General features: G+C 47.1%; 1 protein-coding gene across 12 annotated transcripts in view; it reads right to left on the bottom strand.

The window, feature by feature from the left end:
• The window catches only part of PTPRU (protein tyrosine phosphatase receptor type U), a 462,898-nt gene that overhangs the window by 52,364 nt on the left and 390,716 nt on the right, over positions 1-19,818 (bottom strand). For all 12 annotated transcript variants that reach the window (XM_053267787.1, XM_053267777.1, XM_053267779.1 and 9 more), the window contains 6 exons: positions 17,837-17,873; positions 15,662-15,759; positions 15,447-15,563; positions 7,304-7,458; positions 3,483-3,618; positions 1,946-2,095 (listed from right to left, as the gene is read on the bottom strand). In XM_053267787.1, coding sequence (XP_053123762.1) covers positions 1,946-2,095; positions 3,483-3,618; positions 7,304-7,458; positions 15,447-15,563; positions 15,662-15,759; positions 17,837-17,873 — 693 coding nt within the window. The remainder of the gene's footprint in view (positions 1-1,945; positions 2,096-3,482; positions 3,619-7,303; positions 7,459-15,446; positions 15,564-15,661; positions 15,760-17,836; positions 17,874-19,818) is intronic.

Genomic DNA, 19,818 nt, shown 5'->3' with positions numbered 1-19,818 from the left:
CCCGTTTCACACAGTGGCCCACCAGGTGCCTCTGAGAAGACCACAGTCAAAAGGTGAGGGCTTGCCCTCTCTCTTGCTGTTGCTCCCCTGCAACTGTTATTGAGAGGCATCTTGCCTCTGAGGCTGGAGGTGGCCTGCAGCCCTCAGACTAGTAGGCACTGATAGACCTGTCCTCCATGAATTCATCTAAAAACCCTCTTAATAATCTGGTTCTGCGTGAGGCAGATTCACAAGCAAGTCTGTCTCCGGTTTTTAGAGGACCCCCATCAAACTGCCCTCCATGGGCTCTGTCCTATCTGGTTGGGCTTTGAGAGAGTCTCCCCTCCTATGTACATAAAGATGTTCTCAAGGATCATACTCAGCCCTTCTGAGGGCCCTGGGCCTTTTGTCAGCTGCCCAAAAATGCCAGTTTGTTTATAAGAATGACTTAAACCTTGCTCTAAGTGAATAGAGCCCGAAGAGATTTACTGGGAGTATCTGCTAGGAGCAGAAACCTAGTGTGTGATCTAAGCAAACAAGGCAAATGTTTACCCACTGAAAATTACTCTCACTCTTCCTGCAGAAGGCTATTGTCTAAATTCATTATTTGGTGAAGGAACTGAGGCCTGTAAATTAAAAGTCTTCTAAGCTGGTTCGCTAAAGGCTGCTCTTACTCAACAGAAAGCTTAGCTGTAAATGCATGGTGGAATTGTCCTTTCCCCCTTAAACCTGTCCCCGAGTCGTAGGACTGGGGTTGTGCCAGGTTTATGTTGTTGCCGTCTTGAGTGAATGGGCTCCATCTGTAAAGACGCAGATGGAGACAGTTTCTGGCATGACTCTTGCTCTGAGCAGGAGCCCAGAGCCCACGCCTGAGGAGAACAGAGTAGTTGGGTTGCAGGGGCTAGTCCAGGGCTCAGACAGATCTCAAAGTCATGACTCCAGGATGAACTTGAGCCTGCCAGCCAGGAGACCCCAGATCTGGATACCTTGGAACTAGCACTCAGTGAGCCTAAGCCCCCCAATGAACTGGCCACTTCCATGACAAGGACCCCATGCCCCGGCAAGCCCGTACAGAAGTGCAAGCAAGGGGCTAGGGTGGACTTGATGAAGTGGAAAAGGAGTGCTAGACTCAAGGCCAGAGAGTTGCGGCTTGAAATTTCTCTGCTTTCCAGGCTGGGAGGGGTAGTCTGAGTCTACAGGTCTTTAAGATCTGATTCTTCCTCTTGTTAGAGCAAGTTGCTCACTTGGAGCTCTCCAGGGTCCTGAAAGCCCAGCTGCCTTAGAACACAGGAACGAAGGAAGCTGCCTTTTACCAAGTCAGACGCTTGGTCCATCTAGGGTAAAGTGAGCCATTGAGTCATTGCCGACTTCTGGCAACCACAGAGCCCTGTGGTTTCCTTGGCAGAAGACAGGAGGAGTTTACCATTGCTATCTCCTGCACAATATGCGATGATGCCTTTCAGCATCTTCCTATATCGCTGCTGCCCAATATAGGTGTTTCCCGTAGTCTGGGAAACATACCAGCGGCAATTTCTACCGGCAACCTCTGGCTTGCTAATCAGGTCATTTCCCTGCTGTTCCATTTGGTCCATCTAGCTCAGTATTTTCTACACTGACTGGCAGTGGCTCTTCAAGGTTTCAGGCAAGAATCTTTCCCAGACCTACCTGGAGATGCCAGGGATCTAAACCGGGACCTTCTGCATGTAAGCAGATATTATACTACTGAGTTGTGGCCCCATCCCCTAAGGGGAGTATCTTACAGCAGGCAGTGCTCATATGTAGTCTCCCATCCAAATACAACCCAGGGCAGACCCTGCTTAGCAAAGGGGACAATTCATGCTCACTACCAGCTCCCCTTATCTTGTGGATTATAGACGGCAGGAAATGACAGTTTCTTCTCTGAAGGAAGGACAGTTTCTTCCTCTGGAGGAAAGGACAAAAGAGCCACCAAGTTTCATTCACTCACCTGGAACTCCTCCCGCAATTGTGATGAGTTGCTTTGCGGATCTATCCTGACCATCTCTTTGTATGTGGGCTTGAACTCACTGACAGGGATGCTGGTCTCCCCACACAGGCAGGCTTCTAAGATGGCATCATGGATGAAGACATACTGCTCCTTTATCCAGAGTGAAAAATCAAGTAAGTGTATGCTTAATTAAGTATTGAAAATGTTTAGGCCCCATTTTAGGAGATGGCTTACAACATAAAGTTAATAGCATATAAACACAATGAAACCAAACCAGCAAAAAAATAATATCAAGAAACAAGGCAACATTCAAAAAAACAAATTTAGGAGTGTAAGGAGGTTTTTTCAATTTTAATTTTTTTTTAATTAAAAAAAACCCCAAATGGAATTAAATCCCATTAAAAACCTGTGCAACAGGAGTGCCTTTGGCTGGCAACTGAAAGCCATCAAAGGAGGCAGCGGAAAAACTGACAGCAGGTGGTAGCTCCATAAGTGAGGTGCCATAACCAAAAAGGCCCTGTCCCTATTCGTCACCCATCCATTCACACCCCTCACCTCTCACCTCAACAAGATAAGAACTTGGGTGAGGAGAGAACAAGGGAGACTGGAAACTGAGAAGATTTTCCCCTGCACCGGTTAACCTAGTTTGAATTCTCTGATCTTCACTTGCAGGACATCCAATCCCCTCTGTCCCGAGTATATCCAAAGCATACCAGATGCCACAGAATTCAAACTGTGGCCACTGATTACTCAGCTTGTGGCATGAATAGATAAACAGTATGGCATCATTAGAACACAGGGTTCTTGGGAGTTTAATGAAAGGTATAGAGGAGTGAGGGTGAGTTAAGAAATGAAAGGATGAGGAACTACCTGCTAACGAGGCAAAGTTAGTTCAATTTTCAAATTTCAAAGTGGTGATGCTTTTATATTTAGCAAGGGGAGAGCAACTGGCCCTATCCAACCCCAGCACAGCATCCCTTCAGCAGCTCTTGCTGGTACAGTATCTACATTTATATTTCTCTTTCGACTGTGAGCCAGGAAATTCAAGGTAGACAAAAGGAAGGATTTATTCGCACAGTACAGAAGTAATGTATGGAATTTGTTACTGGAGCAGGTGGCGATGGCTGCTGGCTTGGAAAGGGGATTTGGCAAGTTTGTGAAAGACAGGCATATCAATGGCTGTTAGTCTTCAGCTAAAATAGTCATGTTACCTAAAATAGATGCCTCTGTATATCGGTTGCAAGAGAGGAATGGTGGGAAAGCGGCATTTATTTTATTTTATGTATCTAGCATATGTGTATACCGCTCCAAACTCACGTCTCTGAGTAAAACAAATTTTAAACATTCAGAGAATTTAAAACAATGATGAATGCCATGCTATAAATCTAATTAAAAGCCTGGGTTGGCTCGAATCTGGACCGGCAAAAACGGTGTTGTGCACACCTCTAGATGTATAACACACATTTCACTTTCCACATATGGCAAGTGAAGGAGGAGAGCAGGATGTCCTCCTGGGCCTTCCTCTGCCACCACTCACCTCAGTCTGGATCATGTTGATCCTCCGCGAGCACAGCGTCTTCACGCAGTTGTAAATGTCCACAACACCCTCGCACTCTGCCATGTCTAGCATCACATCCAGGACGATGTAGCAGCCCGTCCTCCCGGTGCCAGCACTGCAGGAAGTTGGGATGGGGTGAGGTGAGGGAAAAGAAAAGAAGCTGTTCAGCTGGGCTGGACACATCACAGGGACACTTCTGCCCCTACATTCTTTCACCAGCTCCAAAGAGTGGTTGAAGGCTCCCTTTTAACATGTCTGCCCATAGACCAAGAAATGTGGAGAAAACACATGAGAAAATTCTCTGATGCTTCTTGGGGAAGAACCCTGAAATGCTCTTGCTTTCCCCATTGGTACTTTGGGAGTACTCTTGGGTCCTTCTGCATGCAAGCAGAAGCTCTACCACTGAGCTAGGGCCCATCCCCTAAGGCAGGCCTGCTCAGGCCATATGTTTTTGGACGACAACTCCCATAATTCCCAGCCACAATGGCCAATAGCCATGGAATATGGGAGTTCTAGGCCAACATTTGCAGGAGGGCCGATCTTGAGCAGCCCTGCCCTAATGGGAATATTAATCAAAGTTTTAATGCGGTCACCCAATGACCTGCTTGGAAGACGGGGACTGCTCACCCACCAACCCACTCGGATTATGGGAGGCACCCACCTGTGTGGGTAAAGGCTGGGGTGCCTGCAATCCTTGGCCAACTCTGGCTGCAGTACCAGAAGAGATGAGGGAATGCCTTGAAGAGAGAGGCAAGGGAGGCCCCTCACACTCACACTCCATGTCCAAGGGACATTTGTCCCACCCTTGCTCAATGGTGGCTGTACCACTGCTCTGCACAGTACCCCTGGCACCATGCAGAGGTGACTGTTCCCACAGCACAGTGGGAACGGTCACCTCCCATGGACCCTCTTTTAAGGGATCAGATCCAAACCAACCAAAAGTTTATTATGGTCATTGACCAATAAGAAAACACAACAACTTCTGATCAAAGGTTGAAAACTGAAATCTCACTGACAGATAATTTGAATAAATTATCAGTGTATCTTATACGCAGCCACACAGCACTACATCATTTAGTGATCCTCCTCGATGTTTATTCAATAACAGAAATAATAAATACAAATCTGGCCATCTAGCTACAGGGTAGGACAGCACCCTTCTACCCAGTGGGAGGCTAGCAGGTGACCACTACCTCCTGCCTTAAGAATTTACAGCAGACAGCGCTCACATGTAGTCAACAGTGTTCTCTCTATTTTTTTTCATCTGTGTGCAGAATGAATTTTTGTTCTGGGCAGCAGTATCAAGGCAGTGTGTGCACACATGTATTCAGAATGGGGTCTACCTGATTCAACCTGAGCGGGATCTAAAATTAACTGAGCGGACATCAGAGAATGTGTGAGCACACACATGCCTTAGAGGGAACACTGGTAGTCACCCATCCAAATGCAAAGCAGAGCAGATCCTGCTTTGCAATATTAAGTCAAGAGTATTTGTCCATCTAGCTCAGAACACTGAATGCCAGCAACTCTCTGGGGTTTTAGATAGGTATTTCTCAGCCCTACCTGGAGATGCTGGTGGTTGAACCTGGGACCTCCTGCTTGCAAAGCAAAAGCTCTACCACTGAGCTACAGACCTCCCCCCAAATGCACACAAACAGGCATGTCTGTTACTGACTTTTAAAAATAAATCAGCTACAACACTTGCTAAAGCAGCTTCCCTCTCTCTGACATGAAGTTGGCCTGTAGCACAGACATGACCCCAGATCTCCCCTTCTGTCAAGCAGATCCACCCATCAAAGTGGCAGCAAACTCCCTAACACAGCACGAGTGGAACCACTTCTCCCCCTTCCCATTGAAGCTTAACATTCCAATATACTAATTTCTGAGGCTGATGAATCACTTGCCGTGATTATCAATGATTACAGGCTGGTGAAACTAATCACACTTGTTGTCCCTGATGAATGAATACTGATGAAGCAACCGGCGAGGAAGGGGGAGGAAATCTCCCAGCTTTCATTCATCAGTTCTTCCTTGTTTATCTAGCATAGAAAGAACCATAATGCATAAGTGATAAAGAACAGTTGTAAAACTTGGCTGAATGTTCAGAGAGAAGAGCAGCAGCATGTCTGTTCTGTTGTAGCCTCCAGCCAGCCTCCAGGCCTGCTTTGCCAGCAAAATAAACAGAGCCCAGGTGCAAGCGCAGAGCTCTGGTGCAGCCTCATGATTCATGGTGTTCCACCATTACAGCAAAACAGCCCATGTAGCAACTCTGGGATGTGCCACTGTGCTGATGCAGCAGCAACAGGCACGGCATTGCACAAGAGAGAGGCAGGCAAGGAAGAAGCCCGGAGCAGGCAGATCAGAGGAGTGGGAAGTTGTGCACAGCAAAGGAGCAGGCATGTTGAAAGTGGCACATGGACCCTAATGGCGCGTGAACGCACTTTGTCCCATAAAAGAAGGTAGGCTCGTTCACATGATTAAAAACTGGGTAGGCAGGAGAACCCTCCTACCCAGTTTGGGAGCTGTGCACACTCTCATGCTAACTAAACAAACAAACAAACTGGACACAAAAGTGGTGATTTTTAAAGGGGTGATTCTCTTCATTTAGCAGGAGGAGAGCAACTGGCCATGTCCATCCCCAGCACAGCATCCCTCCAGTGGCTGTTGCTGGTGTCTATCTAAGGTTTGTTTTATAGATTGTGGGCCCTTTGAGGACAGGGAGCCGTTTTATGGTTTTGCATATCCATAATTGGACTATATAGGCCCGACCTCGTTATACGCGGTTCAAAAAATACTGAAGATCCACCTATCCTGGGTTGCTGGAAACAACTTCCAATGTGATTTCCAGGCACCATTTTGCACCACTGAGTCAAATCCCCCCCTCCCCATTTTTCACGGAAATTCAGAGTGATTGGGGACAGGGGGGCATTGCTGGACAGCTGGAGAACTGGACAGCATGGTACACTACTTTATTTCTCTTATTTCTTCCTCCTTTCCACTTTTTAGCCTGTTTTAAAGCTCTAGGATGCTACCCACCCCTCACTTCCATTGGCTCAAGGTCTCATCCACAGTCTCATTATCCACGGTTGTAGGGCAGAACAGAAGCCCCATGGATAATGAGGGCCACCGGTACCTGTAAATAACACTCTTACAAGCCACTCTAAAAAGTTGGGTTTTCAGATGTGAAGGATGGGTTTTCAGACGCTCTTCAAAAACCCTGAGGTTTTACAATTTTCAAACCAAGTGCAATTTGAAGTGAATATTAGGATTCTTCCCAAGGCAAAATATCTGAGAATTTTCAAGGGAACCCAAGCAACTTTCTGTAAGAGACGTGAAATTTCTCAGAGGGTTTCCTGCACATTCTTAGTCAGGGGCAGCTGCTGCAGATGAGCTGGAAGTGGAAGAAAATGAGTCACATGTATATTGCTTGTTAACCTTTCCTGCCCTGCCTAGGCTGCCTGTCTCTCCCTCTGTGCTTGCCCCCCCCCCGAGCTACACAGGCTGTCATTCACCCGGTTGGGCGTAGGAATCCCAACCATGTGATTGATGTTCCCAGTCACACACTTGAAGATGTCTAATCTCAACTGGGTGAATGACAGCCCGTGTTGCTTGGGGTGAGGTGAGCCCAGATGGAGAAACAGGCAGCTGGGCGGGGCAGGAAGGGAGAACAAGCAATAGATCTGCAGCTCATTTTCCATCACCCCCCAGCTCATCTGCAGCGGCTGTCCCGGTGCTTAGTATTTCGAGGGCAACGGATACTGTCCACAACAAGGATCACCTTTCTCCAGTGTTGATCCTACCTGCAGTGAATAACGACGGGTCCTGCATCAGGAGGTGTGGAAGCCTTCACCCTGCGGATGAAGGCCAGGAGCCCAGTGGCATGGTAAGGCACCCCATGTTCTGGCCACGATGTGAAGTGGAACTGCTTGACTTCGTGCCTGGCTGAGTAGCCCCTCTGCAAGAAGGAAAAGGAGGAGGACACAGTAAGGACTACTAGTGTTTCCATAGAGGGATGTAGTCAACACTAGGGATGCTTCTACACTTCTCTCTCTATGAATTTCTACCGGTTGTGGAGTTCCAAATTACATGCAATTGTTCCTCAGGGTGAGTTGATGTGGTAGGAACCCTCTATTGTTCTGTTCTGTTCATTTCAAAATTGTACAGAGACCTGCACTTGTGTAATCAGTCACCGGGTCACTCTCTCTGCTTTATTTATAGATTCACCCCATATTTCCAATACTCCTGGATGTCATGTTCCCGATCCTGCAGGCACCTTTGCCAGGGATAGATGCAGAGAGCTCTTGGGACAAAGCAGCAGAGTGTGCCCCAGATCCCTTGGAGCCAGAACATAGGAAGCTGCCTTCTCCCGAGTCAGACCCTTACTCCAGTTAGCTCAGTATCGTCTACACAGATTATGTAGGGTGTGTAGAACCAGTTCAAATAGAACCCAGTTCGACTAGAAGTGTCCTGGTTCGACCTGTTTGAGCACAAACCGGCTCGGCCCCCACAAAAGGAATCGGAGGCGGGAACTGGGCTGCTGCAAGCCCAGGCTACTGGGGTGTGGGAGTGCCGGCGTGGCCTAGAGGAGCCACTGCAACAGTGCTGCCGGCGTTAAGGGGCCCTCTCACCCTCCCTCCCTCCCGCCTTTTAAACCCTTTTAGAGTTAGCAATCCCCTTTGCTTGTAATATCCCTGTACGATATCCCTGTACGAGCATAGCATAGCCACCCGAACTGGGTCGACCCGACCCAAACTGGTTTGACCTGGTTCAATCGCATGAACTGAACTGCCAGTTGGGTCTAACGAAACAGTTTACAGACCAGCAATGGTTCAGTGCACATCCCTAACAGACTGGCAGCGGCTTCTCCAAGGTTGCAGGCAGGAGTCTCTCCCAGACCGGCTTGGAGCTGTGGCCAGAGACTGAACCTGGGACCTTCCGCATGCAAAGCAGATGCTTTACCACTAAGCTATGGCCCTATGCCCTAAAGGGAACATCTTACAGCAGACAGCACTCAGAAGTAGTCACCCAACCAAATGCAAACCAGGGCAGACCCTGCTTAGCAAAAGTGACAATTCATGATCTCTCCCACAAGACCAGCTCTCCTCTTCCCCTGCCCTCTTGGGTAAAAACTATTAAAGGCCTCAGTCTGAGGAAGCTGATGCTGAAGTAGCATCCAGTTCTCTGAGTGGATACTAAGTACTCAGCCTGGGAGTTATCCAACTCCTGATCTCTGTTAGGGGCATGCTGGATCAATTCGGTCTGGCACCCCCTCGAACTCCACCCCCGGTTCAGTTTGGTCTGGATCCGGGGGTGGGGGTGGTGTTTCGTGAGCTTTTTTTTTTTTTTAAGGCCAAATAAAGTGCCCTAGCATGCTCTGCGAGTCTCCTGGTGTCCAGCAATGCCCACCCAATGTTCCCAAAAATCACCGATTTAAAAAAATAATCATTTTTTGCTGAACAGTAGCCACAAAATGGCTTTCATGGACAAAATGGCAGCCAGAAATCACCTCCATGATCACTTCCAGCCCTCTAGGAACCACTGATACATCTGTTTAAACCCTTTTGTATCCACAGATAATAAACCTGGGTGTCAGACACCTGTGAATACACGAAACCGCAGATATAGAATCTGCATATAACAAGGTTCTCCTGTAGTATCTTAGAGGGATTACCAAATGTTATTGACTACAACTCCCAGAATCCCCAGCTGCAGTGGCTTTTGTAGTTATAGTCAACAACATCTGGGAATCCCTCTTAGAGGAAACACCTCTCCTGATCACTGTTCTCTCTAACAGGGATTCCCAGATGTTATTCACTATAACTTCCAGCATCCCCAGTTGCAGTGGCCTTTAGCTGGGGATTATGGGAATTGTAGTCAACATCTGGGAATCCCTGGTAGAGGGAACACTGCTCCTGATTATTTGCAGACTAGCAGCAAAGCGATCTCCTTTGCAGACTAGCAGCAAAGCGAGCAAACCATGCCACAACACAGATGCAAGTCTGTTTACTTAATTGTTTATTTATTTATTAGATCAATTAGATCAATATACTGCCCAACTGCCCAAAGTCTTCGAAGCTGTTTACAAAAAGAACATTAAAACTGAAACCTGAAACTATCTATCTACACACACACACACACTTCTCTAAAACATACCCGTCGCTAATCTCATGCATGGCAGCTCTCGCGAGAGTTCGCGAGTGAGCTGTTGCGGGGGGGGGGAGTGGCAGTGGACAGGCATGAGGGCAGAAAGAAAATGGCGGCGGGGGCAGAAAGAAAATGGCAGCGGCGAGAGAGAAAGCCAGGGGACTGAGAATAGGGGGAGAGCCGGGAAGGAGGGGGGAGAACTAGAGGAACAGATGCTCCAAATATATATATATATATATATATATATATATATATATATATATATATATATATATATATATTCTCATATATACATTCTCATACATATACAACTAAAAACATTAAAACAGCCAGTGAGCCGAAACAGAGCCAGCAGAAATCAGGAAAGCCAGCAATTACAGATTAAAAGCTTGCCAGAAGACTAAATCGATACGATTTAGTCTAGGTTTCAGTGGAGGGGAGGGGAGCTGGTCTTGCAGTAGCAAGCATGGCGGTTTGTCTCCTTTGCTAAGCAGGGTCTGTCCTGGTTTGCACTTGCTGCGAGGGCTGTAAGGTACTCCCTTTAGGGACAGGGCCGTAGCTCAGTGACAGAGCACCTGCTTTGCATGCAGAAGGTCCCAGGTTCAATCCTTGGCAGCTCCAGGTGGGACTGGGAGAGGGCCCTGCCCCAAACCTTGGAGAGCTGCTGCCAGTCAGTGCAGTGCACTGAGCTAGATGGACCAAGGGTCTGACTCTGTATAAGGCATCTTCCTATGGATCAAATCCTACCCCCATGACATGATCTGCCTCCATTCTGGCTATAAGACAGTTGAGAACTATTCCTATGTGACAGGTGGTTGTGATTCGTGGTGGGAGCTTCCTGCACATCACATGTAGCCAAATGCCTCTGTGTGCTTGTCATATGGTCCACGGAAGCAACTTCTCACATGGAAGCAACCGGTGGCAGGTGGGAGGACCGTTTTTGAGACGGCTTGTCAGCGTTCCTGGGGCGAGGGATTCTCCAAGGCAAACCTTCTGCCCTCCAGCACTAAATTCTAGGTGTGGGCACGGCCTCAGAGCTGGGGAAGGAGGGAAGTCCATTCACTCCCTCCTTCTCCTATCAGCGGGAACAAAAGATCTGGTCTCCTCCCCGGGAGACAGTCAGACCAACAAACACGTCCCGGCTGATCTCCTCATCCTCAGCAGCCCCTGGCTTAAATAGAGCCCTGCATTTCAGACACTCCTCCCCGCTTCCAACCTGCTCCGTCTTCCCTGGCTGGGCAGGTGTTGTCGCCAACCAACCCCTGGCTCCCCAAAGGGACTTGTTCTCTAACTCCACCTCTTCCTTAATATCCCTGCACCTGTTTGCAGCTGTGGAGTTAATTTCGTTGCTATTGGCTCTCCACCAAGCTGCCGTCTCCTGGGCTGTCCCCGCCCACCCCCCAGCAGTTGTTGGACTTCTCTCCGAGCTCTCCCCGACTCCTGAGAGGTCATTACTGGGGTGGACTTGGCGTTTGGAGCCCCCGGCTTCCCTTGACACCCTGACGTTTGGCTGGGTACACAACCCTGTCTCACGGGGCAGGGTAGGAACTCCCGACACTGCTGTGTTGGTACCTGCAGTGTCCCAGGAAGTGACTGCTAAGCATGCAGTCACATTCCCACCTCTTTAAATGTGTACACTTGCTTGTGAGATGGTTCAGTCTGTTCTAGTACTGATGCAGTGATAGGCACGGACACTCTCTGCTAAGGCCCTGCGAAAATTATTTGATCACAGTTTAGAGGCGCGTAAGGGGGAAAGCGAGACGGTGCCTCGGTTATAGAGGGCTTTTCACAACCAAATGGAAGAAAGATTGGTATTAAGAGGATCCAGCAGATTAGAAGCTGCTGCTTGTCAAAATCAGGAGAAATAATTAAGTTCACTGCAGAAGAACTGAGCCGCCTGTCAACCGACTCAAAATTAAGATGAGCCTGGGCGGCAGTCTAATAACTATGTGCACACTCCGAAGTTCTGGGTTTCAACTCACAGGAGAGATTGTCTGGCTTGCTAGACCCAAGTCACTGGGGCATCTTGCCATCTAAGCACAGGGGATCCTGTGCCTATTTCCAGCAAAAGGCAAAGAGATCACTCAGCTGATTAGCACCAGCCAGGTATCAGCCAAAAGTGCAGGATGCACTGCCAACGTTGAGAGGGCTTATTCCACACAGGATACTTATAGATCTCAGATTCAGAGGTCCATTCCCTCCACCTACTCAGCTTGACCAGAACTTCTGTGACATCAGAGAAGACCATCCAATGGCCACAGAAGCAGCAAGGCAAGGATAAAGGCAGGATGAAGAGATGCAAAAGTGGAGATAAAGATTCCAGGACCTTGAAGGATCCAGGATAAAAAAAGAGGAGGTTCGGTAATGCTCACATTAGTCCTACGATATGGGGAAACTGAGGACTATTGGCGAGTGAACCCCACCATTTTCCTTGGATGGACTTGGAATAAACTAAGCCATTCCCCTTCCACAGGAAACACTCTACACATGCTCAGACATCCCCATCTCTATATTTTTTAATTAATAAACCACATGGTGGGGTATTTTTGGTATTCTTATTAATGTTCAGATAATGAAAACAAGTTCTGAAGTTAAACTCTGGAGAGCCCCATTTCAAAGTTTAGATACTGTTTCAGTTGTTTGATTTTTAATAGTTTTAACCTTTTAAATTTAACTTGTAATGTTTTAACCGTTTTATTTGTTGTTTTTATTGTTTTGTTGTCAACCACACAGAGGCTTGCATTTGGGGTGCTATACAAATATGTTAGTTGAATGAATGAATGAATGAAATAAGACATGAGGCTTCCTCACGCAGCCCCATGTCTTCCTTGCAGCCCGATGTCCTGAACACTTCCCCACATGCAGATTGCATCGATCACAAATCTCAGGAAAAAGACAGACGTAGCATGTATGGAGAATGGTGGGGCGACCTGGATTCACCCTTGCCACATGCAACACAAACATCCCTATTCCTTTCCAAAGCTGATCTCTGAAAAGTACTAGTTCTGCAAGTTTGCAACAGAGGCTGCCTCTTAAAAACAAAAACAAAAACAGCTGCATCGAGGTCGATTTGGACCTGGCTATGGGTCTGATTTTACACACATACATTTATTCACCCATTATATTAGGAACATAGGAAGCAGCCTTATACCAAATCAGACCATTGGCCTATCTAGCTCTGTATTGTCTACACTGACGAACAGCAGCTTCTCCAAGGTTGCAGGCAGGAGTCTCGCCCACCCCTATCTTGGGCCTGCCAGGGACAGAACTTGTAACCTTAAGCAAGAAGATGCTCTTCCACTGATCTATAGCCCCATCCCCTGAGGGGAATATCTTACAGTGCTTACATGCAGTCACCCATCCAAATGTAAAACAAAGCAGACTCTGCTTAGCAAAGAGGACAATTCATGTATGATACCACAAGACCAGCAATCCTCAGATCTCAGATACAAAGCTGGGCTACCCTATAGCATGACCTCACTTCTCCTCTTACATTAGTCTTCACTCTAAACCCCTCATCAGGAAGATTGTGCATCCTGGCAGAACTAGAATCACGCAGGTCTAAAACGCTCTCAGTAGTGGCTTGTAGGTTTCCTCGTTAATAGGCTTGAAATGTCTTGGTGGAAGACTCCCAGGCCCCTGATTAAGGGGCCCTTCGGCTGAAGGCTGCAGAGCCGCAACGAAAGCCTTGGAATGATTAGCAGGTAACTAGATCCCCGAGGCTCTTGGGTGCTTCACTTGTAACAAGGCTGTGATTTAACGTTCCTCTAGATTAGGGGGGTGAATTACAGTTGTGGATGTCCCACGATACAGTACTGTTCAATAATTGCCATGAAGCTTTCAACTCCCGTCTAGAAGGTAGAAATAATTGTCCATTCCCTGTGCAATTACATGCCACTTAGCCTGAAATTAAACTATCAAGAATGACCACGGAAATAAAGGGTTGCTCTGTAGTATTTATTTACTACAAGAATGCCCTTCGGTGGAGTGTCTGGAGAGCGCACATAACCCAAAACGGAGCCTCGATGGTGGGATTCTGAGGACCAGCATACAGCTGAACAGCAGGGAAGTTGGATTGCACAAAAGAAAGCTTTAGAGAGACCTAAAAGAACCTTCCTGCGGGTCAACAAACCCACAAATTATGTGAGCTGGCTGGAGTGACAGGTACCATCTGGAGACAAGGTAGTCACTACCAAGTAGTCTCAGTCATTTCAGTGGTGCTTAGCAAGGATTCACTTTCTTAACCCTAAACCTTGAAAGCTATGTATTCCTTTGTAAATTACTTTGTACTGTATTTTGTGTTTTCTTTCCCCCCCTTTTGGTCTGTTAAGATTTCATGTGTTGTGTGTTTTTATTTTAAGTTTTAATGCTGTGTTGTGAGCCACTCGGAGAACAATTTGTTATGGGGTGGCTAACAAATAAAGTTGTATTTTATTTTTATTTATTTATTTATTTATTTCTCTTAGGTGTATCCTTTGCTGACCCCATGTGTGGCAGCTCTCACAAGAGTTCTTGAGCAACTGCCTGGATAGCGATGGGGACGGGGGAGAACATGAAATGATTGTGGCAGCTGGCTGGCTGGCTGTCAAAGGAAATGGCAGCGAATGGTGGCCGGCCAGCGAAAGAAGGCGGCGGGCAGATGGGGAAGAAGGCGGCAGTGGTGGTGGGCGGGTGGGGGAAAAGGCGGTGGTGGGGTGCGGGCTGAGGTGGGCAAAAAATGGGGGGGGGGTGAGGGAAGAAAGCGGTGGCGGCAAACTAGAGGCACAGATGCTCTGTGCCCGGCCCAGCTAGTTGTTGTGGTTCTTGTTCTAATAATAATAAGAAGAAGAACAACAAACAACTTTATTTGTTAGCCGTCCCATAACAAATTGTTCTCTGTGCGGCTCACAACACAACATTAAAACATCCTATGAAAACATACAACACCCAAAAGGGGGGAAAAGAAAATACAAAATACAATACAAAGTAATTTACAAAGAAATACATAGCTTTCAAGGTTTAGGGTTATACAAAGCAATTTAAAAACTCTTTTAAAATAAGTTAAAAATCAAATTTAAAAACCAATATTTAAAATTCATGTATTCACTTTTGCTGATACATCTTGCAAAATAGGTTACTTCTGGACCACACAGAAACAACCACAATAATAGGCAAGGTTCTGTCCATGAATCTTACTTGTTCTTCCAGAAACCAGCAGCTTCCAAGAGCAGGAAGCTTCCAAGAGCCGGCCAGAAACCATGAGGGGTGGGTGGCAGGGGAGAGAAGCGAGCTGGGCAGCCCGGCAGAGGTGCAGATGCTCTGTGCCTGGCCCAGCTAGTATCTTTATATTTCTCTTAGGCGTACCCGTCACTAATCCCATGCGTGGCAACTCTCACGAGAGTTTGTGAGCTAGCTGCCAGCAGGGGAAGAGAAAAGAGGCAGTGCCAGACAGGCAGGTGGTTGGGCGGGGAGAAGATGACAATGGCAGCTGCCAGGGATGGCGGAAGGAGGGTTAGGGAGAAAATGGTGCTGGTGGGAGGGAGGGCAAAGAAAACTGTGCTGTCTGTAGTGTGTGGGGGGGGGGGAATAAGCAGTGGCAAGGGGAGAACTAGAGGTGCAGATGCTCTATGCCCAGCCCAGCTAGTCTTAGTTATTATTTCTGTATTTCCCTATGTAAACAGCTTGGATAACTTGTGTTGAAAAGTGGTATATCAATATTCATAGTAGTAGTAGTAGTAGTAGTAGTAGTAGTAGTAGTAGTAGTAAATGCGGCTACAGATACAAAACAACGTCCCAAGTGTGAGAGTCTGAACAGCTTACCCTCTCCAGAGTGAATGTCCTCACGACATATTCTGCCAGTGTCTCTGACTCCACTTGGGTAATTTTAATGTCTCCATACATCTCAGAGTCATCTGGCCAGTATTTGGAGCACTTTACCTGAGGGGGCGGAAAACCCAGAGGTCATTGTCTGTGCTGGGGTAGTAGGATACATCTACCTGATGGAGCCATCAGGTGAAGAAGAGAACAGCACGTACCCTTCCCACTTCGACCAGTTTCGTGATCATCACTATGCTGGAACAATGCTCTTGCCACACCATTCGCCAGAAGTCATAGATCATCTCCTGCTTGGGACCTGGAGCACAGAGAGAGGGACAGAACTGAAAAGAGATACAGAAGGCTGCCACAGTGGCAAAGGGAGCTCTGGACAGGCATACAGTGGCATTTTAGGACATTTGTCAGGTGTCAGGCACATTGATCCAGAATGCTTCATTGTTCCCCAAAACGCACAGGATTCCGCTGCTCCCTACTAGTTCAAAGGTGGCAGATGAAGAGATTAGAGAGCCAGTTAAGAGTGTTGTACTAGGATGAGGGGGAACCCGAGGTCTAATCCCTGTTCAGCCATGAAACTCACTGGGTGTCTCTGGGCCAGGCACTTCTCTCTCAGCCTAACCTACCTCACAGGGTTGCTGTGAGGATAAATATAACAATGTACACCACTCTGGACTCCTTAGAGGAAGAGTGGGATATAAAAGTAAAAATGAATATATTGCTGGGTCAATGGGAGTGGGGCAGGGTGCAAACATAGAATGGGCCATCCATGGATTAGTGTGTATCAGATCTCACTCTTTGCCAAGTTAGCAGGGGTTTCTAAGCATATGCTGAGGTCAGGTGCCAATTATACAACCATGGATATGTGAAACTATCGGATCCGCGGATCCGCGGATAATGGGGTTCTCCTGTATGTTTAACTGTTCCCCCTATCTAAACAACAAACAAAACAAAAGTCCCTTCAGATAGAAAGCTAATACTTTAGAGATAAGGTTCTGACTGAGCTCTTTGGCTGCTTTGTTGGTTTTCCATTTGCAAGGAGTTGTTAATGAAGAGGAGCATTCAGGAAAGTGGAAGTCTGAAGTGCTTGTCTGTTCTACCTGCTCGGTTTTCTGCCACCTCATTCTGCATGGGTACACCGGGCCTCAGAATTCTCATAGGAGGGGGCTTGATGGAATTGCCCTCCTCCCTCACCAACTATGGGGCGGTTCCTCTTTGTGTTGAGTTGTTCTTGCTTCCCCTCCCCCTGCTCTCTCAATACATTAGGAATGTCCTCATGATTATTATCAGTTCAGGAGTCTCCTCCCACCCTAATTCAGGAGCTAGGTATGCTTCCAATATCTGATCATGTGTTAGATAAAAGCAAGGTTGGAGGTGGGGAGCATACTTGTCTGTCAAGCCCTGACTGCGTAGGATGAACATTCCTTGCCTAGAATCCGTCCCGAGTTCCGGAACTAGGAGGCGGGAAAACCCTCCTACCTATGCTATTGAACTGTATAGGATATTCCCTTTTATTAGTGAATGTTTATTTTCCTCTGCAACAAATGCAAAATCAATCTAGGGAATTCTGGTCTGCCCTGGAGAATTGGGTTACCAATTTGCATGTTTTGTTACTCCATGTACATCTTATTCTAGGTGGCTGCTAGAGCCACCTAGGCCTAAACCAGGGCTGCTCAACTTCAGCCCTCCTGCAGATGTTGGCCTACAACTCCCATAATCCCTGGCTACTGCCCACTGTGGCAAGGGATCATGGTAGTTGTAGTCCAAAAACAGCTGGGGGGCTGGGGATAATAGGAGTTGTAGTCCATAAACAGCTGGGGGGGGGGGAGCTGAGCCTGACCTAAATGCTAGACTGGGAAGCAATGATATAGAACTATATACCCATTTTGATTGTTGCCCCCTGAGACGGAGGCACCCCTCTTTTAGCATACCAGTGCTGAAGATTAACACTGTAACCTGGCAGGTTTCTGCATAATTCAGACAATAAATTAATTAGATCTATCTATTTTTAGTATGCCCACCTACTCAGCTGCTACTTGAAAGGGGAGCAAGCTCCTCACCTCCAACCCTATTTTTATCTAACACATGGTCAAAAACCAGGAATGTGTCTGGTTCCCAGACTAGGGTAGGAGAAGCTTCCTACCCAAACAATGATCGTGGGGACAGCCCAACTGTGTAATCCAGGCCGGCTCAACTTTGGCCCCCTAGCTGTTTTTGGACTACAACTCCTACAATTCCCAGCCACAGTGGCCAATAGCCAGGGATTATGGGAGTTGTAGGCCAACAGCTGCAGGACGGCTGAAGTTGAGCAGCCGTGGTGTGATCTCACAGCCAACCTAAGTGCGGTGATAGATGAAAAGTAGATGGTGATAATACATTACCTTGGGTGGCTATGAAGTGATTGGATCTGTGGTAGCCCTGCAAACAAATAAGATTATGTTATGTTCCTCAGGATGACAGTTTGAGCAAAGCACAGTTTACACCTACTTGAAACTCTGTCAGCTTTACTTGTAGCAACCACCACCACCACACTCCCATTATGATATGCACATCTCCAAAGGAACCCTAATTGTCTTCTGGCAAGCCAAGTCCATCAACCCAAAGAGTTTCTCACGTCCTTCCATGCTCCATTCATTCAAGTTTGCCGCATGAAACTTTGGGTGGGGTTTGACTTTCCTAGCCCGCACCCACCACCATAGGGGCTACGCCTGCAAAAATGGGGAGGAGGATTGGAAGGGAAGGCATACATTTTCATGTTGTTTGTGCTGCTCACAGCCACTAGGTACACCCTCCCTAGCTCTAGGGTTGGGGCTTCCAGAACCTAAGGGGTATACTCGTGAGTCAAATGGGCCGTAACCCAAAGTTTGGCTTAAAATAAGCCAAATCTGGCAACCCTTGAAACTTCTCCAACATGAAATCTGAGAGAGAATTTCAGGATTCCTCCATGACTCCTGAAATGCCAAGAGATTACTCTCTCAGCCAACGACCTGCCTTGTATTTTCTTTTGAATTCCTTGTGGCTTTATTACTTCCAGTTCCCCCTATTTTCCCCAATTCCTTGTTCTGTGTGCACCCCTTGTTTCTTAATAAAGTTCATATACTTAGAAGTGGCTTCAGGCTGATTTAAAAGGTTCTGGAGGGTTACTTGCAAAACTCTTCCCCATGTGCCTCGTAAGGTCATTCGCTACTGTTGAGTTGTTTTCTCAATAATATATTGTTGTCTAGAGCTGGGTTGTGTGGACTCTGGCAGTACAGTATAAGTCCCAAGCCAGACAGTTCTAGGTTGTTGAAGCCGTGTCTAAGCCTGGTCAGTACTTTAGATCAGTCTTCAACTGGTGACAGCCTACCTCGAAGGAGTGGCGTTGCTCCTAGATTGGGATCAGAGCAATCTCTCTACTGAGGGTAGTTACCCAGACAGCATAGAGGAACCACCATTTCATCATCACAAGGTTTTTCTGAAGAAGAAACTTCAGAGAATTTTCTCAGATCCCATTCCTCTCTGCTTCTATAGCAGCATTTTTTAAACCATAGCATGATTCTGGCTAATTGAGAATCATCTTACAAGTGTGATGAAATCACAGTAGCACAGACCAATCAGATTTTGCTACCTCATGATACTGGTGGGTGGGCGGCGGGGTTGCCTTCTTGCTCTCACTTGGAAGGGCAGGGGGAGAAGGCATATGGCCAGGGACATTTTCCTTCTGCTCTGTTTTGAACTCTACCCTAAAAAATCAGTGAAGGTTGGGGGTGGGAGCTGGTAATGTTCTACTTGCAAAGGTTCTCTCCAACTCAAGGATGGGCAAGCTGTGCCCCCGCTTCTGTTTCAAAAAATGTATTTATGTATGCATTTATTTATTGTACTTATATAGCAATAGCAATAGCACTTACATTTATATACCGCTTTATAGCCGGAGCTCTCTAAGTGGTTTACAATGATTTAACATATTGCCCCCAACATTCTGGGTACTCATTTTACCGACCTCGGAAGGATGGAAGGCTGAGTCAACCTTGAGCCCCTGGTCAGGACTGAACTTGTAACCTTCTGGTTACAGGGCGGCAGTTTTACCACTGCGCCACCAGGGGCTCATTGTACCGTCCCGTATCAAATTTGGGCAGCTTACACACTAAAACACAACAATTAAAACCTTAAATCCTATAAAACAAACTAAGATCACCATCAACCAAACTTCAAAACTTTATAAACCAAAAGACTAATAAAACAAGGTTCTGGTTTCATTTGGGAGCACATTCCAAAGCCCCGGGACAACTCTAGAGAAGGCCTGGTTTCGGGCCACCACCAAATGAGTTGGTGGTGACTGCAACCAGACCTCCCCAATGATCTTAATAGGTGAGGGGGGGGGGTT

The sequence above is a fragment of the Hemicordylus capensis genome, chromosome 7 (assembly GCF_027244095.1).
Source record: "Hemicordylus capensis ecotype Gifberg chromosome 7, rHemCap1.1.pri, whole genome shotgun sequence".
Classification (NCBI taxonomy): domain Eukaryota; kingdom Metazoa; phylum Chordata; class Lepidosauria; order Squamata; family Cordylidae; genus Hemicordylus; species Hemicordylus capensis.
Note: the sequence above shows the minus strand (reverse complement) of the source record. Positions and strands in the feature narration are given on the sequence as shown.